General features: G+C 38.6%; 1 protein-coding gene across 2 annotated transcripts; it reads left to right on the top strand.

The window, feature by feature from the left end:
* Positions 1–4,206: 4,206 nt before the first annotated feature.
* On the top strand, positions 4,207–24,348 carry LOC119786212 (ELKS/Rab6-interacting/CAST family member 1-like). 2 transcript variants are annotated; one of them, XM_038289393.1, is made up of 2 exons: positions 4,207–4,480; positions 23,555–24,348. In XM_038289393.1, the coding sequence occupies exon 2, from the start codon at positions 23,809–23,811 to the stop codon at positions 24,331–24,333; it is 525 nt and encodes a 174-aa protein (XP_038145321.1). In that variant the 5' UTR covers positions 4,207–4,480; positions 23,555–23,808; the 3' UTR covers positions 24,334–24,348. The 2 variants fall into 2 exon arrangements, with proteins under 2 accessions (XP_038145321.1, XP_038145324.1); XM_038289396.1 differs by having other exon boundaries at positions 4,210–4,357.
* The last annotated feature ends 489 nt before the right edge of the window (positions 24,349–24,837 follow it).

Raw genomic sequence — 24,837 nt, 5'->3', positions numbered from 1 at the left:
TGTTAGTATTCCGCCCCCTTGAACTTTTAGAACCTTTTGCCACATGTCAGACGTCAAGCATGAAGATATAGAATTTTTATTTTTGTGAAGAATCAACAATTGGGACACAATCGTGAGGTGGAAAGAAATCTATTGGATATTTTAAACTTTTTTAACAAATAAAAAAATTGAAGAGCAGGGTTTGCAAAATGATCTATCGGTCCCTTTACTTTCAGTGCAGCAAACTCTCTCTAGAAGTTCAGAGAGGGTCTCTGAATGATCCGATATTGACCTAAATGACTGATGATGACAAGTCTCTGTATAAATGCACCTGCTCTGTGATCGTCTCAGACACCTGTTCAAATCAGAGCATCATGTAGAACAAGAAACACATCAGGCAGGTCTGGGATGCTGTTGTTGAGAAGTTTGAAGCTGGATTTAGATGCAAAAAGATTTCCCAAGCTTTAAACATCCCAAAGAGCACCGTAGAAGCAATGGTATTGAAATGGAAGGAGTATCAGACCACTGCAAATCTACGAAGACCCACCGTCCCTCTAAACTTTCAGCTCAAACATAAAGAAGGCTGATCTGAGATGCAGACAAGAGGCCCATGATCACTGTGGATGATCCAGAAATCTATAGCTGAGGTGGGAGACTCTGTTCATAGGACAACAAACAGTTGTATAGTGCACAAATCTGGACTTTTTGAAAGAAATTCATTTCTTAAAGAAATACATAAAAACTCTTACGGTATTTAAAGTTTTGGAACAAGAACTGATGAGGTGAAATGTATGTAGCTGTTAGGCATTGTTCTTATCAATGTCTTTTTTTCCTCCTCTCTTTTTTCTTCTGTTTTGATTTGAATTGTTTGTCTGACACATCAACAGCGGAGGAAAACATTTTTATTTTTATATATATATTTTTTGAGTGCCCATATGGACTGTGTGAAAAGGAAGGGAAAAAAATAACATGATTTTAATACTGTGGTTCTTTTTACTTTAATTATTTGTCTTTTGATATATCAGTTTCTTTCCACTTCTCATTATGCTCACCTGGCTTGATCCTTTTTTGCAGTTATTTATTTTATTATTATTACTATTGATTTATTTTATTTTTAATTTTATTTATTTATTTTATTATTTACTTTTTTTTTATTTTATTTTGTTTATTTTTTTTGTATTCTGTATGGGTGTATATATGCGGGTATATTGAGGTTTGTTCTAGCCCAATTATGTTTATATGTTAAAGGAATATTGTTATCTATATAACTTTTTTATGCCTTTATATTGTACCACACGTTAAAGCATAAATAAACTTTGGAGAAAAAAAAAAGTTTTGGCACAAGCTGCCTGGGAGGCACAGCAAACGTAAAAGAACACATTCTGGTTAGATGAACCCAAACTAAAACTTTTTGGCAACGATGCAAAAACTTTATGTTTGGCAGAAAAGCAACACAGCTTATCGCCCTGAACACACCATCCCCACTGGCAAACATGGTGGTGGCAGCATCATGGTTTGGGCCTGCTTTTCTTCAGCAGGGGCAATGAAGGTGGTGAAAATTGATGGGAAGATGGATGGAGACAAATACAGGAGCATTTTGGAAGAAAAACTGTTGGAGTCTTCAAAAGACCTGAGACTGGGACGGAGATCTCTCTTCCACCAAGACAATGACCCAAAACATGAAGCTAAATCTACAACGGAGCGGTTCACAAATAAACATATGCAGGAGTTAGAATGGCCAAGTCCAAACAAGAATCTGTGGAAAGAACTGAAAACTGCTGTTCACAAACATTCTCCTTCCAACCTTACTGAGCTTCAGCTGATTTGCAAGGAAGAATGTGCAAAAATGTCAGTCTCTTCATATGCAAAACTAATAGAGACTTACCCCTACAGACTTGCAGCTGAAATTGCAGTAAAAAGTATAAACTCAAGGGGGCGAATAACTTTGCAAACCCAATTTTTCAGTTTTTTATTTCTAAAAAAAGCTTAAAATGGCGAGTAATTTTGGTTCCACTTCATGATTGTGTCCTACTTGTTGATTCTTCAAAGCCAAATACAATTTATATCTTTATATTTGAACCTTAAATGTGGCATAAGTTTGAAAAGTTCAAGGGGGGCGAATACTTTTGCAAGACACTGTATCAATAAGATTAATTAGGACATGTCTTTCTGACAAAGACCCACTGACCATGGGGAAACCGAGGTGCATAATTCTCATTTAAATCAGTGGACATAGAAGGTTGCAGTGGTCAAGCTCCAGTGATGTGTTTCTCTCAGGGGGAATTACGCCACTGGGTTATTTTTACCTCAGCTCTCTGACTGACTGGGCCCCTGGGAAGTGGGACACTGTAAATGTATGACTCTGTGTTTCTCTGATGAAGGTCATCATTTGGGTTTCTTCTGGAGGATTTTTGTGGGTAATTGTTTGCATTAGTACAAAATGTCAAAAGTATGTTTGTTCCTCAAACACAGCATCAATTAAATAAAGTTGAAGGGAAAAATTCAACAGATGATCAAATCTATGTGAAGCATTCTTTTTGATCTGGTAACTCATCAACCAGCTTATCCAATGTAAGCTGGATGAGAGCAGGAGAAATGCATTTATTTCTGGGTATTGGATCTAACTGTCATCAGAAGCTGAAGGTTAACTCTAATGCCACTGGTGCTACTTTCTGGGCACAATGTCACAAATAATATCTGTCACCAACGAACCGTGATGTTTGCTTCTGTTCTTCTGCTGCTTATTTGATGCTGTTTCAAAAGTTGATTTAAAAGCAGAGAATATGAGTTGAAATTTAGAAATGTGACCCACAATCTTTTTTATGTCTAAATGCTTTATGACTGATAATATTTTATAGTTTATTTCTCTTATATATGAAGTGATTTTCTGTATATGTAAAGATGACCATGATGAATAATATTATATAAAATTTAAATATTAACTAACTTTATTTAAATCTACCCTAAAATAGAATGCAATTAACTTTTTTTGGACGTAAATATTGAGTCTAGCTTTTTTATTTTTATCTTAAAGACAATCAGAGCTTTATATCTAAAGAAGGACACACATTTCAGCTATTTTTTTCCCCTACTTTATACTGATGAACTGTACTTCTTTTATAATAGGACTGGCACACACGCGACCCAGTCAGAGGCTGGGGCGCGTGGAGATGGGGTCTTGTCGGAGGCGCGCGCACTGTCTCCGTGACGTCACGGGAGTGCCAGAGCAGGAAAGCATCAGGGAACATAATGGGCATTCCACCTCTTTACAGAGATTCGCATCATTTGGCTTAGATAAGAATGAACGGGCAAAAAGATAAAATCAAGGTTTGATACTAAATTAATGCAGAAAAATTAAAAAATGTCCTTAAAATAAAACAGGTTATGCCTAATCTTGTACAAAACAAAAAACATGAAGCGTTTTTTTTGTTTTTGACATTACAAGAAGTGAAGATTGAAGGATTGAAATCTACATGTGTCCCAATACCTGCCTAATTCTGTGTTCCTTTTTATCTGCTTGTAGCACCACTCTGCCACTTTGTATGTGAGAGTCCTCCTATGATAAACTCTAACATTCAGACAAATCACTGTTAAAGTAGTTGAAAAAAAAGCAAAAATCCAATCAATATCTGCAAAATATCCTATAACTACCCATTTCAACACTATATAGTCTTAATGAGATGTTATATATATATATATATATATATATATATATATATATATATATATATATATATATATATATATATATATATATATATATATATATATATATATATATATATATATATATTTTTTTTTTTTTCTTCTTATTTTGTAGAAAAAATGACTTAAAGTATAACTGTGTTACAGAATTTAAAAAAATATTCTGTTTTCATCAGGGGTATTAAGTTATCATATTGTATATTTCTGAAATAATATTCTAATTAATACATATACGCATATGATTATATATGTGGCATTGCACACTTCAACACAACATTGGCAGTTAAAGGCACATACTGTAAAAAGCCCTAGTGAATTAAGCAAAATCTTTAACTGTCTGGGTAAATAAATATGCAATATTTGAGTAAATTCGTACAAAATTGTACGTTTCAGGATTTAACATGGAAATAGCACTTGATATGCTTATACACATTGCGTTTCAAAATCAATCCTAGCAGTATTTATTCCTGCGGTCAAAGCGTTCCCACAAAAAGAGCCAGCAAACGTAGCCGGCTCAGGCGCGAGCGGCACACCACTAGCGGGGAAGTCGCCAGTGGAAGAGCTGGCAAAGACGGAAAAGAGGGAAAGATATACAGGAGATACGGACGTAGACAAGGAAACAGAGCCTGAAAACCAGGGAGACACCCCTTAAACACAGCTCTGAATCCTATCTGTGAGTCTGTAACGCTTTAAGGCGCCACTTTAATGGGTGACAGCAGCAGGGAAACTGGAGAAGAGCTGTGACTGGCCTTTTTTTCCCTTCTTCTTTCACTACGAGGGGGTCAACACAGCCGCAGTGAGTACTGAAACTTAGAGCTGGCAGTCTGGGGCAGAGGTTTCATTACACAAGCCGACATGTGTGACTGTTTGCTGGGTTACTGTGGGTCAGGCTGCCTCCTTTATAACGGGGACGCCTGGATAAACATAATTAATAATTGATGGCCGCAGCAGTTCTCGGGTCAGCTGAGAGGAGAAGCTTCTTCACTGTGTTTGGATTCATGCAACTCATATAGTGCATGCAGCTTACAGGCTCCCCCCTGGTATAACAAGCCAATAACACCTCGTCTGTGCCACTAAAGGCGATTATCTATCTGCAAGCTGCACATGAAGCTGCATTTGCTGTCACTTTGTTTACCAATAACAAGTTGCATCTGCAGGAAGATCCAGATGCACAGCAATCAGCTTCCAGTGGTGAATGCATCTGCAAATCAGCTTGTGCACATCTAAGATCTGATAGTACTGTGTTGATCTGGGCTTGGTGTTGTTGTTTCCTACTGGTTCCACCCACCCACAGCTACATTTCAGGGCACCACCCCTGCAACATCCAGCCAGGGAACTGAGCTGCTTCCTTCCACTGAGGTTTCTGTAAATACTGGATGTTTATGTGTTTTCTTACAGTGGGTGAAACTTCATATCTGTTCTAGTATGAAGGCATCTAAAACCTGCTGATCTGCTGTAGAGCCAGATGTTCCAGCTGCATGTCTTACAGCAGAGGTCTTCAACAGGGGGTCTGCAACCCCTAGGGTGCAGGGGTGGAGCTAGATTGTGTGCCAGGGGTGACCATGGCCACCCTTACCCAATCATTGGCCACCCCTATCATTTTTTGCCTCTTATACAGACTGTGGCAGCAGTAATACTCTGAAGGGGAATCTTCAAACTTATTAAACATTAAAATTTTTCATATATTAACAACTAGTTGACAACAGAAACGCTGTGGTTAATTATACACATGGATATACAAACATTAAAGATGATAGATACAGGATTCATGCTCTTTTTAGAACAAAATTTTGAATTGTTTGGGGTAAAGATAAAAGATAAAATTACAACAGCCAGCTGCCATGCATGTGGGCATTGTCAGTTTCACTATAGCTCTGGTGAATTTCAATGGTGAAGTCCTCTGGAAATCTTCAATAATAGTTGTTGATTGCAGATGTGTCTAGTAGTTCCCATTGATTTTGCTTGTAAAGCGGGGAGAATGGCGCTAGGCTTACCGCACCGTGACGTCACTGCTGTCAGGAGTGAGGTGTTACTATATTTGGGCAAAAATGGCCCAACTTAGAGTCCTGAACTCAGTGATCGCAACATAAATTATTTTAAAAATTTTTTTTACTGATTGACGCTAAATTAATTAAATCACTGAAAACATATTAGTTTTAGGTATAAATAATTATCCATTAATTAATCCTTGCTGACCAGACTTTTTCTTTAAGCTGAGTTTTAACCCAATAAGTGTTTGATTTTCTTCTATTTCCCAATTAAACAAAACGACCCTAACTAAATTAACATCTCTGTCGGATAAAATCTCCCCCTTATGCATGAAGCTGTTGCAGAAATGGAGAGCTCCTTCAGTGACAGACTGCTGCACCTTAAATGCACCAGGGAGCGTTATCACAGATCCTTCCTCCCAGCGGCTGGAAGACTTTATAAGCACCACTGTTCCCAACAAACTCAATAAGTTGTTACATTCATGCTTAGTCTTAGTCTTTCTTAGTCATTTTGTCCATCTCTGAAGTTGCTGCTATTTTCAAATATCCATTATTATAAAAATATCCATAACTGTATATTGGTTATTTTATTCTCCAGATGCACAGTTTTATATTATTAAAACACTTTATAGAACAGTATTTTATTGTTTATCTTCTAACTCTTCACTAGTATGTTAATCTTATAATTTTTTCTAAGGTCCACATTTGTGTTAAACATTTTTTCAATAATCTTTTTGCTGCTGTAAACACCAGAACTTCCCCATTGTGGGACAATAAAGGGATTTTCTATTCTATTCTATTCTTTTCTATTCTATTCTATTCTATTCTAAATACGACAAAAAAGGCATTAGAAACATTAAAGTTTATAGTTGTAGGACGATCAAATGTTATAAAGTTCATTGGGAGGAGTGTAGGAGTGTAAATTTCCACCAACTGAAATACTTTTGCACAAGCTGCCGAGGATGAAGTTTTCACATCAAAGGTTAACTGAAATCCCTCAAGGCTTTCATGCTTTTATATTAACATGAAGGACCTGAAATAGAGTCAAACAGAATCCAAAAATTGTATTTCTACTAGTCGGGTGTGAGATTTGTGCTCCCTTCAGGCCGTCAGGGAGAATTTCTTTACATTAGTTCATTTTGTTTTCCTTAATTTGATGGTAGCTGCCCAAAAAAAGGACTGGGTCACCCTCACCGCTCAGTTCCCTTTTGTTTAACCTGACAAGTTGACTAAACAAACTAATTCCTGTCCCCATGATAGACCAGGAGGAACTCACCTCTCCCCCTCAATCTCTTCCGGATTAGTTTTCCACTTCCCTGCCTTTGTGGTAGTCTTGAAGTCCCAGCGGTGCATTTAAGGCTTTGTTTTTGTCAGGAAAACAGCAGCCAGGATTAGATAAGCCCAAAATGTGTGTCTGTGCACAGATGTGACGTACAGTGGGTGACATAACTTGTGAACCTTGGGTTATGTGGGTTTCTTTTGCAGCGTGGCTTCATTTCCTGTAGCCCACAGTAGCCTGGAACAGATCCTATCTGTTCTGCAGCAGGGCAGCTTTTTTTATATCTTCTAATCATAGATCATGCAAGTTTACTGAACTTTGCAGATGAGAAAAAAAAGGTGTTCAACTGTAAAAGCTGTTTGGTTTCATGGTTATTGCAATTTTTCTAAACATGGAGGACATGAATAAAAGAAGAACTTTGTTTTTTTCATTCATTATTCGGACAATAGACTCAAAGATGGTCCATTGGTTGGCAGATTTCACACGGTTTTTACTGGAGATACATTAAAAAGGGCAACCTAACAAGGAACAAGGTTCTCATGCTCTCCTAGTTAGGCCCGCAGCATCATGGATCCTGCACCGTACTTAACATGAGGCACATACAGTTTTTAACTCTCTGTTGCAATCCTTGGCTTCTTTTCTTCGTCAACAAGTCTATGTTGTCAATCTTTTAGTTTCAAATTTTTAAAAGTATTATGTATAGGTCTCCAACTAAAACTTTTTTACAAATCGATTAATCTGTCGATTATTTTTTCCATTAATCGGATAGCCAAAGATTCCTTAAAAAATAGTTTTTACGAAATTAAACCAAGTTAAAAAACAAATTTTCCACTTGAGGAGTTCTGGATAGAGCATGACAGAGGAAACTTTTTTTTATCTTAAATGCAAAATGTTGATTTTTTTTTTTTTGGTATAATTTCTGCTCTAAGTGGGTTGCTCTGTCATCTAAATGGATGTTTTAGTCTCTAGAATCCAGGTAACGATTAATCAATTACTTATTCAGTTGACGAGTATATCAAAAATCTATTAACTTTGATTAATCCGATTAACTAATTATCTGTAGATATGGACAAATATAGTTTTTTCCTTTTATTTATTTATTTCTCTAATTAAATTAGTGCATGTTCTCTTTTTTTCCTCTTTTTAGGAGTGGGAAAGATCATTTAGTTATATTTCCATCCAAGGAGAACAGGTAGCCAAGGATGATTATGCAACATTTTTTCATCAATATTATAATTTCAAAGAAATAATTGTGTATTTAAAAAGGTTATTTTAATAGGAATCTATGGCCAATATTCTCTGTTTTGTTTTTATTTAAAGCAGATAACCCACATTTTTTTCTTTGTTTTAGTGTTATGGTGCTATATAACCAAGTATATTTAGTTGAAGCATTTTAAACATGTTTTTTTTTTTTTTTTATTGTTTGTGACACAAACGCTGACTAACGTTGTTCGTAAAGTTTGATGAGTTTAGGGTTTGGTGCATAAATCAGCAGCAAACCATCATAATGATTTGTTTTCAGTGTAGAGCCACACAGAGACAGGCCTGGGATGACGTCCGATCACAAACGCTTAAAGCCAAACAGCAAAATCTCTCTTCTCTTCACTTCACTTCACTTTACAGCTGTGCTAAATAAACTCAGTCTGCCCAAACACTGTGAGACAGTGGGAGAAGAAGACAAGGCAGTCTAATTAAAACAAAAAAACAAAAAAAAAGTATGAATAGAAGCAATTAAGCTGAAAGTGCTTTGGATATAAAAACCTGTTTTAAGCTGAAGGAGCTCTACAGGTTTCTAAGATACTTTTTTAAAATCTTTATTTAACATAATTTATATCACTTAAAGTGGAAAAACTATCTAATAATAAGTAGAAATTTCTTAAATTAAGTGTATTTACCCTTATTTTGAGTAGGTAAATCAAATGATTTGCCAATGGAATGAGTATTTTTACTCTTAAAATAAGATATTTAGATAAAATACACTTGAAATAAGACAATGCAATTGCGTTTTCTTATTTTAAATGTAAATTTTTCTGTTCTGTTGGCAAAACCTCCCTTTTACCTTCTCAATTCAAGAACAAATGCACTTTAAAAAAAAATAGAAACCGACTTATCTAGATTTAGATGTTTTCTAGTGTATTTTTTCTTTAGTTGTAACCCTGCAGGTTTTACTTACTTCATGCCCCTTATTTCAGGTTTTATAAGACAGTACTGACACCCATGTTTACCTTGATATATTTTGACGATTAAAAAATGTAAGTACAAAACGTTAAACAATCTGCACCTTTCAATTATATGTGTTAAATAAGTTCAATCTGGACTGGAAAGTCGTTCACCAAATACAGATTCTTTGAACTGCTGATGGTGATCTTTAAATAGCAGTTTTAGTTCTTTGTAAGGCTGATAATGAAGCTCAATTTAAAGACAAAACATCAAATCTAACTGGATTCCCATTCTGTCTGTTTATCTAAAACTACGCAAACACAATAAACATTAGTCTATATAAAGTAAAAATATAATGAATACAGGCTTTTACTCAAAGCTTACTGCTCAGATCTGCTCCTGCCTTGGCTTTAAAGAATTAAAACATGGGTTAAAGCATATAAAAACATCACTCTAAACTGGAAATATAACTGCTAAAATACAAAATGTATGGATACAAACACACAGAGTGGTCCAGAGTCCAAATACTTTGTAAAATCCCCCGTTTTTTTTTATTATGAAATGAGGGCACATTAATCCAGAAACTGATGTTTTGATGGTACAAAAATAAACCTGCATAGAAGGTATTCTATGACATGTAATAGTGCGGGTAAATATTCAATTTTTTTTTAAATTAACATTATTTAAAAAGGAACCAAAAATATATATAGGTTGATGTAAAAAAAAAAAAATCCAGACGATAATCAAGCATCAGGTTTACAGGGAGAATCATCAGGGTTCAGGTTTCTGGTCAAGAGAAGGCCATCTAGCATCTCTGCAGACCCCACACATCCTGGACACAAACTGTTCAGCCCTTTACTGTCAGGCTGCTGTTTAGAGCTCTATGGGCTAAAGCCAGCTCTATATAAGACACTCTTTACTCTGATGAACAATTAGCAGCCAGAGCTGATACCATGCATATTTGCACCAGTCCAAGCATGTCTTCCTCTATTGTAAAAACATGTATATATATACACACACAAGGGAGAAATCTGTTTAAAATATGTGCAGTTCTTTGCTATGTAGATTTTGCACATAGAGATATTTGGACAATGAGATATGCACAACATATTGCACAACAGTACTCACATATTTAAGCTTTGCTTGTGAGCTACTTTGCACAACAGCTTGGGTTTCACCCAGAAGTCTCCCTCTTGAGGCGGCAAAGCGAACCGACTGCCATGACTTTAGGGAAGATGTTGGAAACCACGAGAGCATGAGAGGCGTATTGCGGGTCGGTCAGGAGGAGTGCATGCTGTGGGAGTGAATAACTTCTGGTCAAACCTGAGGTTTGCAGCTTCTTTTTTTTTCTTAAAGCTGCCAAAACATTGATAGACAGAGAGGAGCAGAGAGTTTCCTCCTTAAGGCAAAACAAGCTATTCCAGATGTTTTATTGTATTAATATTTAATTTCTTTAACTTTGGGTCCTATTAATGATAACTGGGACATATATTAAAAAATAGCATATTACTTGCATGGTAAATGATCTTCCTTTCTGGTTTGAATCAGTCTGAACACCATATGACCTTCAGCATCATGAGAGGTGTGGGGTTGGAGATAAAATGGTTATATTCATATTTTACGGTCTGAGTCGATCAACAATACTTGAATAAATGTCAACACTCTGGACAAAACATCATGTGACCTGTTTGAATTAGAAATACACCCCACAGATACAGTTAAACTGATAAGAGGCAGTGATTAATTGTGCACAGAGCAGCGTGCAGAACAGCAGCATTGGTTTATGTTTTCTACTGTTTTCTTTTTTTTCTTCTCATGAATCGACTCCATTGTTCACCTTTCACATCTGCGTGTGGTTCTGCTGTTGAATATCCACTAAAAAGCCTGAGTTTAACCAAACATTGTGAATCAAATATAAAAATAGAAAGAATATCTATAATTCCTACTTTTTTTTACATTTTTATTTGCAAATTTTCACTCCAACAGTGAAAAAAAACACAAAAAAAACAGTTGCCCTAAAAATAACTCCACAGATTTTTCTTTATTGCTGTGAAATTGCAGAATTTGTTAAACCATTACAGGGACATAATAAATAACTTGTGTTTGGTTGTTTTATCCTCTGAAAAGCAAAACAGGCGTCGTTATGAGACTGACAGAGTGTAGATCACTATAAGGAGTCGCTTTAGGACTGATGCTGCCACAGGGGTGTATTCTACTTCACTATTTGATGCATCTTCAATTACAGCAAATAACACGGCTGTTTGATTTATGGCTGGTAGATTTGTGGTGTCTGTTTTAATTTGCAGTGTTGTGGAGTTCCAGTTAATGTGTACCATTTAATTAGCCCCTTCCTCTCTACTGCTACTTACCATATACTGGTAGGAAAAGACAGAGATATTGATTTTCCAAAGGTAAATAATAGGTACGGAATAAGATTATGGCCCCTGAAAAAAAGAATTTAACTGATTTTTACATTTTATTAAAGTTTAATATGGGAAAAAAGTCATAATTCTGACTTTAATCTCAGAATTCTGACTTTAATCCTGCTCCCACATCTCTTTCTTCCTGGTGCCCATCTACGTTTGGTTCCAAAATTCCCAGATTAAAGTCAGGATTCTGAGATTAAAGTCAGAATTTTGACTTTTTTCCCATATTAAGCTGAAAGGAAATTAAAAAATCAGTTTACTTTTTAAAAAATTTTTCAGTGGTCACAATCCTTTTCCATAAGTAGAGGTGACCTGATAGAACTTTTTCGTTTTCGATATTTCAGCTTTAAGTTTTAACAGATACTGATATTGACTCGAATACAATATCGGCATTATTCATTCATACCTTTACAGTGTGGAAAGATAGAAAAGGCTTGAATAAGTGAGATTTACCAACATAAAGTATGAGAACTGACCGATTTTCTTTTCGCCATAGAGTTACATAAACTTTCAACAAAAGCGGATAGAGGCAAAATGTTTCTATGTGCTTTCTAATGTCTGAGATTTTAAATGCAGGCTGATTTACACAGATTATCCTGTTTTTTAACCGAAATTGGACCAATTTTTGATATCAATTTAAGATCGGGACAGCCCTAGCTGGCCTTTTTAGATGTTTGATAAAAAAAAAAAAATCGAAAATATTGAATGAAACCACCATAAAAATGTGTAAAAAAATACATAATAATAATAATCACTAAAGAGGTTTAAAGCAGTATTTCTTTAAAGTGCTGCAAAGAGTTTTGGTTTAAAATACTTCTTTCTAAAGATAATTTAGCATCTGAGGAACTAGAGCCTATACTGAAAATGCTCATCGAGATCAGAGAAACCTCAAATATAACAAACTGCCAAACCAATTCACCCTGTAGCTCTAAGTTAATTGATGTAAGAACATAAATATAATCTCTGTATGAGACTTTCTCTTGTGTGGGTTTAGCCTGAGCTTTCCAAGCCCTGAGCATGACAGTTCCCCAACCATGCTTTAACACTGGGCATGAGATGTTTCCTATTTGTTTATCCTTTGTGCAACCTGGAGTATTTATTGACCAAAATGTTCAGTTTAATTCCCGCTTACCGTCACAGTTAAAGTCTCAGATTATTGTAATCTGTTATGTAACCCTTAAAAAAAAAGAAAATTGCTGTTTTGCTCATTTTGAGGCAATTTCAAGGAAATTAAATTGTGCAACATCATATTTGCACCCCAGGGAAAAAGGAAATCTGTGGTTAACATAGCATCGACCCTTTATTTGAACAACTAGTAAAAACAGTCTAATAAAAAAAAACCATTGAGATAAAGCTTGTGTAAAAATGCAGAGTTTATGATGATTTTTTGTATATCTTTATTAGAGGAAGCAATATATATAGGAACTGTCTGCACTGCTGTTGTTGTTGCAGATAAAGGAAGAGTGAAAGTTAAAGCAGGTTCAGGTGAACGGAAGCTAATCTCCTTAAATCATCAGACAGATTAGGTTCAGGAGGAGCACAACTTCCTCTGCCAGCGAGGCGAGTCGGGATGACTCAGTGAGACGTACATCTCCAGACAGCACCAGTGAGTCCTTTCAAGCCACATCAAATCTCACCAGCCTGACAGGAGAACGGAAATATCCAACATGAATAAAAATGTGTCTTCATGAGCACTGATCCCCAGGCGAGACACGAACTTTGACAAAATTGCCTGGGTAGCAGCCAGCTAAGTTTAGGCTGAGCCGTGTGTGTTTCTGTGCCGCGCTGTGGGCCTGCGATAGACGCATGTGTGGTTGTCACACAAATAGATCGGGGGGGGGGGGGGGGGGGGGGGGGGGGGCTCCTGTTCATGCATATCTATCAAAATTAAGCGCTATGTTTCCTGCCGAGGTCTAAGTGCCAAAGACAAAGTTATTGTCTGACGGGGTTCAGAAGCCATAGGCCCGTCAAATAGCGTTACCCCCTGATGTCATTTACTTTGAGTCACAATAAATGCAAAACTCTCTGCAGGTTCTTGTGTTTGTCGTTCGCTCTATTCAGCTGGCTTTTGAAACACACGGCGAGAATGTTGGGGCCAGGTGGTGAGGGTTACGGGGGCGAGAAATGCAAAAGTAACTAGTTACTTTTATTGTGGAGAAACTCAGTTACTTTTTGGGACAAGTAACTATAACTATTTATTTTTTCAAAGTAACGTGCCCAACACTGGCAGTTGGATTCTTACTGATTGTATGGGGTGGACAGGTGTCTTTATGCAGCTAACGACCTCCAACAGGTGCATCTAATTTAGAATAATAATTGGTGTGGAGGTGGACATTTTGAAGGCAGACTAACAGGATTATGAAGGTAAGAATTCTAGCTGATAGACAGGTATTCAAATACTTATTTGCAGCTGATACTTAAAAATCATATATTGTGATTTCTGGATTTTTTTAGATTATGTCTCTGACAGTAGACATGCACCCATGATGATAATTTCAGACCCCTCCAATATTTCTAAGTGGGAGAAATTCAAATACTTAATTTCCTCACCGTGTATGTAAGACATCTGTTTGCAAGTCTTCTGCCTGAGCAAATAGTGCTGCTATTAGCAAGTAGTTCATGTCAGTTTGTAAAGGCTCAGGAGTACCTTTGGATAAAAGAAGCATTTAATGTCAAGAAACACAACTTAGCTAGACATGAACAGCTGTTTTTATCTCAAAAATTGGTGTAAAAGAAGTAAGTTGTGAGTAAACCTTTCACCAACATTGGTGTTGGATCTCATGATTCTACTTGCGTCATAAGTAGTTTCTCTTTCTTTGGACCGTTTGTCCCTTTATTGATCGGACTACTGACAACCCCAGGGTCCAGTCAGCTTCTAAAACCGTAGATAAAAGTCCTCCACCTGTTTTACACGCTCTGGGTTTCTTCATGTGACTCTCAAACTTCAAGCTGAACACCGCCGCCAGTTGTGGTTACTGTGATTTCCTCCAGTCAGGAAAAATAAAAGGACGATTGTATGTTTTGTATAACCATGTGGTAAAAATGTGACTTGCTGGGGGTGGGGGGCCAACACTTTGCATCTTTAGGCGGTATAAAGAAAATTAGGACGTGAGCGTTTATGTTATCTACAGGTCAGTGGGTCCTAAGGGGAGGAGGGAAAGCAAACCCCCAAACAATGCATGCTGCTCTTTTTATGCAAATACGCAATAAATTCCTATTCAATGTATAATTTCGTGTATGAAAGGTATGGAAAACATTTTAAATTTACACCTGTCTGCTTTTCCACCCACCCATCCATCCAGTTGATAGTTTATTTTTTATTCCATATGGTTTGCCATCATTTTAGTGGCCAATTAATTATGAATCTTTGCATTTATACTTCACAGAATCACAGAAGTCTAGAAATAAATAACATAAAAACACATGGTCTTGTTGGAAATCTCAAATTTCCAACAAGACCATGTGTTTTTATGTTATTTATTTCTTCTGTACATATTTCTACATATCCTATTTCTTTCCTCTGACCGTGTGGATCTGAACATATAATCCTGAAAATCCTTTTCTCTGTGTGTAACTGTGTGTTGGACGCAGGGTCCTGGCCTCCTTCTTTCCAGGTGTGTGTTTTTTGGCCTGAGGAGAGATGGAGCAGATGGTCCCTGTTTACGTGGCGTCCAAGTGAGAGGGTGTGTTTGGCTTTAATGTCTCGCTGCTCACAGATCACCTTGGTTGGAAAAAATAAAAAAAATCTGTGGGTTTTGAATGTTAAAGAGCTGAATTTTTCCACTGATTATTTATCACGTTTAAAAGTAGCCTTGTTTAGCTCTGCTGTATCTACCATAAGATACTGTACTTCCCAAGGGGAGAATCAGGGTACGGATCACCAGTTTGTGTGTCCGATGGCTCACATGTTCACTGATCGTTTTCTTCAAGGATACATCAAGGGCTTGATTGTTTACTCACTTCAGACAAAAAGAACAGTTGCTCTACTGTTGATCTGAACACATTTCGAACCTCAAGCCTGCACAAATCGGACGCTTTGGGAAACCTGGGAAATTAGAGCATTCACATGATCTTTTGTTTGGAATTTCCTGTCAGAAAGTATTATCAGAAAACCCATCAATCCAGGCAGAAGACTGTACTAAAGGGCAAAAGAGTGTTAATCTAATCGTCCTGCTGCAGAAAAGACATGTCTAATTTTTCTCAATGATAAGGAAATAAGGGGGATTGTCATTGATTTAATCAGTAACTTCTTAGATTATTAGTTTATCCAACAAATGCAGGTGTTTAAGGCGTTTGCATGAAATTGAAGTTTTTTTTTTGTTTTTTTTTATCAGCTCCAGAATTTTTTTAATGACTAAACGAAATATAGAGATATATTTTCATATATTTTTACTTCCTTTTTATATGTAAATTAAATTAAAAACATCTACTTAAGCTGCAGACACATTGTTTTAACATTCAAATTCTGTCACTTCTTTCAAAAATGTATCACTGATCCCTATTTATTCACTGGATTGCTGATAGGCCGTTGGTAGTACATGGTGCTGTGAAGTCACCAGCTGCCATATTGGTACTCCCTAGACCGGTCGGAATGTAAGCTTAAGGTCTGTGACAGCATCGAACAATGAGGATGTTCTCATTTTCAGGGGGGCTTTTAAAATAAAGATAAATTCATCACTTTGACACACACTTGCTGTTTCATAGCATCAGTAGATTACTGTCATTCAAGGTGAAAATTAGACACATTACATTGCTTAGTCAGTATGAAGTCTATGAAGTCTATAAATTATGTAATGTAACATATTATAAAAATCCATCACACCAAAAATAGTGTGTTAATGGAGCATATTAATACTGTAGTCAGATATTAAGAATATCACAACAACACACTACTGATGTGGCTAAAGTGCTAAATCGATGATGTACATGTAATATACATGTACTGATTACATTGTTATGGTAATTGCATTACATTAGAGGTATTTTTATGGTATGACATCGTAAAACTGGGGAGTACCAAGATGGTGGCAGGTGAATTCAGTTTTTATATATGTAAGTCGCAGTGTCCTGTTGTCTAAGGAGAAGGACTACTTTAACCGTGATGTCACCATCTTGTTTTATTCTTTCCCATGTTGAGGGATCAATCATCATTTCAGTACTCCTGGAGGACCTGCATGTTTTCAGATAATTGTTGGAGCTAAAAGTAGGACAAGATGTTAGTTTCATCTTCGGTTTCAAGCATCGGTCATGCTGAGTTTAGAAAACTAGTTGTCGGTGCAGAAAACAAGGCTTATGCTGCGTTCACACCGGGGGCAGCTGGCGCGACAGAAGCAGCGAGTTTACATGCAAAGTCAATGGTTGACGCGCGTCAAGGCGCAGCAAAATGTCCCGCGGCGCGTTTCGAGCAGCAAGCGCAGCGCGTCTGAGCAGCCGAAGCAGCGCGTCGGGCGCGTTTTGGCATCTGACGCGCGCGACGCGCCGCAAACGCGCTGCTGCTCGAGATGGAAAAATTGAATTTTTGCTGCTCGACGCGCCGCGTCAACCAATCAGAGAAGCTGATCTGGGAGCTGGCTGGGAGAGAGACACAGCGCTGATGACACAGACTGCTCTGATCACTTCTCTTAAACAGTTTATTAAAGCATAATTAACTTAAAATATATACATCTGCCGGCAGAATATGTTCGCTTTTATTATTCTGGTGCCTGTAGACCGGATTATTTAGATGAAAAACACCTACCAGCCACAGCGGTAAACCGCGAGGAGGCGACCCGGCCAGAGGCTGCTGATGAATGGATTCCTTCTGTCGGCGCACCGCTGGTATGTGGGGGTCTGAGCGGCTCCGACAGAAATAATATTGGGAGGCAGGATTGTAATCTGGATGAACTGACTGCACTGATGAAGTTTTCAGGTGTATTTTCTTACTTAAAAACATATTAAAACTACTTTATTCCCACTGATCACAGCAAATATAGCTGCAAGGCAGAGAAAGGATAGTGAAGCTCCGCCCAACGCGCGTCAGAGCCACTTTTGGACCGCGCAGCGAGAGCAGCAAAGCTGCTTCAGACGCGCGTCAGAATTCACTGGTACAAGCAGCAAAAATGAAGCAGCAGACGCGATTTTGCTGCTTTTGCTGCCCCCGGTGTGAACGCAGCATTAGGGTTTAGGATCAAGTAATACTACTGCCTGGTTATTACTGTCATATCTGAGTTTTAGTTGTATTCATTCTGCTGCAGTGGCTCACATGCGTGGCTAAAATTGATCTTGGAGGCAGCTTGGCTTGTAATACTGGATTTTTCCGTGTTTGACTCAAAAGGTGATCAGGTCGTGTATACTACAGTATCAAATGAGTAGTAAGTGAAGCCAAAGTTTATCCTCCTAAGCATCATAATGATAGACAGACCACTGCATGAAAAGTGAGATTTTCGTCCCCGTAAACCCCCGTAAACTCCCGCAGATCTGCCTGATTTTCGTCAGTTTCCGACAATTTGCAACCCGTGCTTGTCCGCGTTTGTCGTGCCACAAATTGTCGAAAACGTACCGTGACGTATGTGGAGAGCGATCAGCTGTACTAATGGCCCTAATTAGCATATGAATGCAGCAAACCCGCGCGGCTGGCCAGGCCAGGCTTTAATTTTCTTACTGAGTATTGGACGGAACCACTTCTTTTTAAACAAGTAAAGTCGCTCGTGATTGGTTGGCAAATATATATATTTACATATATATATTTATTCATATATATATATTTATTCATTCATATATATATATTCATATATTTATTCATTCATATATTTATTCATTCATATGCTGTGTATTTATGTTATCCTACACTACTACACAATTATGCTACCATCAAGGACATGAATGAATTTATACAGGAAATGAAGATTTGCCGGGAAGCTGTTTATGCAAAGAAAGAGCTTTATTAAAACACACACAACTATATACAACGCATATCCAAACACATGCGTTTCTAAAAATTAAAAGTCCGTGAACGGTCCGTTTGCTTCCTCGGGGTTGGAGGTAACAGGCAGCATTCCCTCCGAGGCAGGTCCGATGTGCAGACGCCTACTGTGCGTGGCCCTGTACTTCGGCATCGCTTCTAACCGGGACTGCAGCTTAACACAGAGTTCAGTGAGATCCGGCCTACGAAATGGCGGCGACCGTACAATCCATCCAGAGACACCGCCGAGGAAGGCGGACTTCCAGAGTTCCACTTCCTCATCTGCTAGCACACTCTGCCTCGCTTTCAGCAGCTGAAAAAAAAAAAAAAAAAATGAATCAGCGCACTGCGTATGGACACAACACATCTATCAATGCACCTGAAAAATAGTCACCAAATAAAGTCTTACCCTCTTTCTTCTGGCCCGACTCCGAGCAGATAGCCTCCGCACGCAGCGTGTGGCTGGCTGCGTATATCTGAAGCTCCTGCGTACCGTCTGAAAATACGTCTTACAGGCAGCTGGAAAACAATTAAATGAGAGTGGTATGAATAAAAAATCAAACGCAAGTCACAGTAACAAGGAAGGAGAAAACATTAAAACAAGTCACTTACACACAATGTCGTCTTTATCAACATCGTGCAAATCTGGACTTGCCGAGATGGGAGGTCTGTGAAAACAAAATGTAAAGCTATGATCGGTATCTATCCGTACCCATTGCCTTTTACCGCAGAATGAAAGCATATTCTTTAAATCTTACCCTTGCTCCGGTTCATAGCGCCTGCAATTAGTCTCCGAGTTGTTAAGACGGTGTACTGCTACCTGTAAATCACAAAAAATACACTTTAATAAAGCTTGTTCTTGCAAGGCTACTATTAGCCGCTATTAGCCGTAGCTCAGGCTAGGCCGCTTTTAGCTTAGCAGGCAGTAATCGAACATATATTTACCGCTAGCATCTCTTCTTTGAGTTCGTCTTGTTCGATGCAGAGTCGCCATCGCGTCCAAGAGGAGTTTTACCCCGAAATCCAGAAGCTCCAGACCGCTGCACAAAGCAAAGCATACATCCTCCACTGTGGCTGCAGAGCTCCGCTCTGAGTTTCTTGGAGATCGTACAGAGCATGCGCGAGATGAATCAGGGTGTCCGCGGATCAATAAAAATAATTAAAAAATCATTCTTTTTTTTTTTTTAATCAAGGCCTTAATTGGCACTAAAATTATTTAAATATGTTTATCGAAGTATTTATAATTCTTTAATAAAAAATGCTTATAAAAACAATTTCGTCAGATATATTATATCGCTCCAGGCGGAGAAAAAGCTAGAGGATATATATATACGTATATATGTGTGTGTGTGTGTATGTGTGTGTGTTTACATACATACAGGAGTCATGGAACTCTGCTTGCAGCTCCTTCATATTTCATGTACACTAATAACCTTTGTACATGGTTCTTGTTGATGGCATTAAAATCATTTCAAATAGCATTAAAATAGCATTAAATTAGAGTCACTCATTCCTGTATGAACCCTGTGAGCGCTTAATTTAATATGACATATTAAAAAAATCCCACCATCATCCAGCATGTGTTCAGTTTCTGCCCAAATATATACACTATATTGCCAAAAGTATTTGCTCACCCATCCAAATTATTGGAATCAGGTGTTCCAATCACTTCCATGGCCACAGGTGTATAAATTCAAGCACCTAGGCATGCAGACTGTTTTTACAAACATTTGTGAAAGAATGGGTCGCTCTCAGGAGCTCAGTGAATTCCAGCGTGGAACTGTGATAGGATGCCACCTGTGCAACAAATCCAGTCGTGAAATTTCCTCGCTCCTAAATATTCCACAGTCAACTGTCAGCTGTATTATAAGAAAATGGAAGTGTTTGGGAACGACAGCAACTCAGCCACGAAGAGGTAGGCCACGTAAACTGACGGAGCGGGGTCAGCGGATGCTGACGCGCATAGTGCGAAGAGGTCGCCAACTTTCTGCAGAGTCAATCACTACAGACCTCCAAACTTCATGTGGCCTTCAGATTAGCTCAAGAACAGTGCGCAGAGAGCTTCATGGAATGGGTTTCCATGGTCGAGCAGCTGCATCCAAGCCATACATCACCAAGTGCAATGCAAAGCGTCGGATGCGGTGGTGTAAAGCACGCCGCCACTGGACTCTAGAGCAGTGGAGACGCGTTCTCTGGAGTGACGAATCGCGCTTCTCCATCTGGCAATCTGATGGACCGGGTCTGGGTTTGGCGGTTGCCAGGAGAACGGTACTTGTCTGACTGCATTGTGCCAAGTGTAAAGTTTGGTGGAGGGGGGATTATGGTGTGGGGTTGTTTTTCAGGAGCTGGGCTTGGCCCCTTAGTTCCAGTGAAAGGAACTCTGAATGCTTCAGCATACCAAGACATTTTGGACAATTCCATGCTCCCAACTTTGTGGGAACAGTTTGGAGCTGGCCCCTTCCTCTTCCAACATGACTGTGCACCAGTGCACAAAGCAAGGTCCATAAAGACATGGATGACAGAGTCTGGTGTGGATGAACTTGACTGGCCTGCACAGAGTCCTGACCTCAACCCGATAGAACACCTTTGGGATGAATTAGAGCGGAGACTGAGAGCCAGGCCTTCTCGTCCAACATCAGTGTGCGACCTCACAAATGCGCTTCTGGAAGAATGGTCAAAAATTCCCATAAACACACTCCTAAACCTTGTGGACAGCCTTCCCAGAAGAGTTGAAGCTGTTCTAGCTGCAAAGGGTGGACCGACGTCATATTGAACCCTATGGATTAGGAACGGGATGTCACTTAAGCTCATATGTGAGTCAAGGCAGGTGAGCAAATACTTTTGGCAATATAGTGTATATATATTTTTGTAGATTTTTGTAACGGGGATAAGGATCATTCAAAACTGCTTTTTTTTTAATGAACTTGTTCACTACTTCCAAACTCAGCATCTCTTTTCATTCCTGTAATAAGAAGTTTCTTTTGAATGGATTTGATTAAAGTTTAAGTCCCTCGGTATAAAATAAATATTTTGATGGAGATGAGAAATCTGCTTCCTCGTTGGTGAATAACCAATAGTTTGGATCCAATCATTTAAATAAACGGTGTTAGTTTTTTTTTTTTTTTTTATATATATATATATATATATATATATATATATACTGTATATATATATATATATATATATATATATATATATATATATATATATATAAGAATTGTGCTATAATTTCTAGTCACCGATCTGTTGCTGCTATATTTTAATTTGACGAACCGGAATTTGTCAATGTTCTTTTTCCTGTTTGGTGCGATTGCAATTGCGGATCTTGACCTGGCCGGACCTTATGACCACAGTGTACCAATCTTCTCATGGCTACTTCCAACAGGATAATGCGCCATGTTATAAAGTAAATCATCTCAGACTCATTTCTTGAAACTTTTCCACTTAAGTAATTGTGAATTGAGCATATTGACAGACAACATTTTATTTTTTATCTTAAATGCAATTTTTTTTTTTTATAATTACTGCTCTAAATGTATTGCTCTGTCAGCTAAAGATCTGTTTTGGTCTCTATACTTTAATTAAATAAATCAATTCAAGCTAAAATGTAAGAGGCTATACTAAGCCTGATCTCTTTGTATCAGAGAATTTCTTACCCAGAAAGATGTCACTTGGGGTAAAAACCCCCCTGCAACCCTGGTTTGCATTTGTATAGCTCACAGCATGTTCATTTACATGTTAAAGCCTCCCCTAGAATTCCATGGGGGGGAGGCATGGGGGGAACACTGCCTAAGAGAGTCCACGTCAATTTCTGACAATTTACGGGAGTTTTCGGCGAAGCCTGCAAATTGTCGTAAACTGCCGCTAACCTGAAGTTCCACGACAATCTACAGTGCCGCATATTGACGAAAATCCCACTTTTCATGCAGTGGACTGGGTTATCATTATACTGTATAACAGGATTTCCTTTATATTATTTTCAAGTTTGACCAGCCCTTTTTGGAACCACACAGAAGCCCCATTCTGGTTGGATATTTACCGTTAATTTGGTTTGTTAGGCCTGCTGGATAAGATTTGGGCTGAGAACAGATTTCATTTTTTTCACCCAAATTAGTAGTTGAAATAAGAAGAAAATTGTTTTGATTTCAGGAACCATTTGCAAACCACCCACCAAACAATGAGGATATCTATAACAGGATTTAAGCGTGTCAGTGTCTTTTTTCCCCCTGGTATTTATGTTAAGCAATGACTTTTAGAGCCTCTAGGTCCAGTTCTAGTCTATTGAATACAAAATTGTGAAATTTGTGTTAGATCAGCCGTTTTGATCAATCAAAACTGGCCGTATGATAGTATGTTAATATATAGACATATTTATGTTGCAGCTTTCCACCTTTCATACATTTTCTTGTCTAGAATAAATTTTAACCTTTTTTATTTTGCTCAGAGAAGAGATGCTGTTGAGTTTTACTTAAATGTGGACTCAGAACAAAGAGATCAAGAAAGAGCCACCTTCTCAGAAATCAAAACAGTGACTAAAATTGAAGCTTTCCAAAACTGCAAAGGTGGTCAGATGTGCATGGTGAGCATGGTGGTGGCTGCATCATGCTGTGCAGACTTTGTGTTGTTTGTGTTACCTTAATCATTGAAATGAGTTCACATTCTTCACCATAGATTGATAGCTGTTGTTGGACATGATGAACTTTTCTAACAGGATTATAAACCCAAACACACAATAGATGAATAGTCATTGATTATCAGTCATAAATGTTTATGCTAACACTGCAGAGTATAGCAGCTGCTGGACAGTATCTTTAATCATGTGGTCAGAATGGTTGGACAGCAGGCGTCCTCAGCAGTTTCGCAGTGCTAAGGTTAGTCAGATTGATTTATTTAAAGAGCTGAGCTAGATTAGATTTCATTCATGTTTACTGATTCATTCTTGTGGTGAGGAGGGGTAGAATTTGCAGGAAATGTGCATGCTCAGAGATTAAACCCAGACCTGGGAGGATTTTTTTGTGTGTGTTTTATCCACTAAACTCTCCTAACCAAGGCTCTTTGTGTCTCTCTTTCTTTTCAGTTGATCCCATCATCCCAGGCTTTGTGGATCGACTCGCTGTCTTTATCTAAAGAGATCAGCCTGTTGATTGCTACTTCACAACAAAGCTTATGGATTACAGAGGGTGTTGGAAAGGCATTGATCACAGCTCTGTAGACACTGAGAACTGAGCTTCAGTTACTGCCTTCTGTTTTTACCTTTCAGTTTGAGTGGGACTTGTGTCGGCCTCCACCTTTCCAACCTTGCATATAGAAACCAGCTGTCCCTCTGTCACCATGTACGGTAGCTCCAGGTCCGTCTCCAAGCTGGACGTTGTGGGATCCAACGGTAGCAGCTCTGGGAGTCCTGGCCGCTCGCCACGCCTCCCTCGCTCCCCTCGTTTGGGACACCGGCGGGACAACAGCAACAGCTCCAGCGGAGGACTGACAGGCACGGGGAAAACTCTGTCCATGGAGAATATTCAGTCTCTGAACGCTGCCTACGCCACCGGGGGACCCATGTACTTCACCGACACAGCTGAAGATCCGGTCGGGAGCATGGGCAGCGGGCTGAATCCTGGCACACCTAAAAGCACCATGACTCTGGGCAGAGCGGGGGCCAGGCTGCCCTATGGGGTGAGGGCAGCGGTGATGGGGAGCAGCCCGAACATAAACACAGGTGGAGGAGCAGGGAGCAGTGGGGCCATCATGCCCACTGACGCCATAGCTTTCGGGGGGGAACTGCAAAACCAGCCTCAACAGGCAGCTACTGTTCCTCACTCTATGAGACAGGTAGGACACTGCCGAGATTTCACAGTTTAAACCTTCAATCAGATTTATTCCATAAAATAATGCATAGAATACATGGAATAGAAGAATTTTTAGACCTGGATTTCAATTTTTTGAAATCATAGAGAAGCAGTCAGCTGCTCTATGAAGGAACTTCAAGGTTTGTGAAGGAATATCACTGAGCAACGAGCATCAGGAGCACAGAAGGAAAGTTGAAGAGGGGTTTAAAGTGGATTAAGATCCCTTGGTTCAAAAACCTCAGATCTGTGTGGACAGTGAAAGTAATATTCAATGAAATAGCCAAGAGGAACATGCTATTCCTTAAAAGTGTTGTGGATAATTTCCTAAAAAACCCGCCCTCTCAACTTAAAAGAAAAAATATGCGTGCAAGAGCATGCACACGCCCCTTTGTCCTCGTGCATGCCCTATTTAAAATGTGCTGCTCTCATAGCTCATGCAAGCTTACTGTGTCCACATACAGTGGGGACTATATAGTGGACTTTATAGCAAACTCAGTTAACTGACCGTTCAGACTGA

This window comes from Cyprinodon tularosa, unplaced genomic scaffold (genome assembly GCF_016077235.1).
Source record: "Cyprinodon tularosa strain WSP-4 unplaced genomic scaffold, ASM1607723v1 ctg268, whole genome shotgun sequence".
NCBI lineage: Eukaryota > Metazoa > Chordata > Actinopteri > Cyprinodontiformes > Cyprinodontidae > Cyprinodon > Cyprinodon tularosa.
This window is presented reverse-complemented; position numbering and strand designations above follow the sequence as displayed.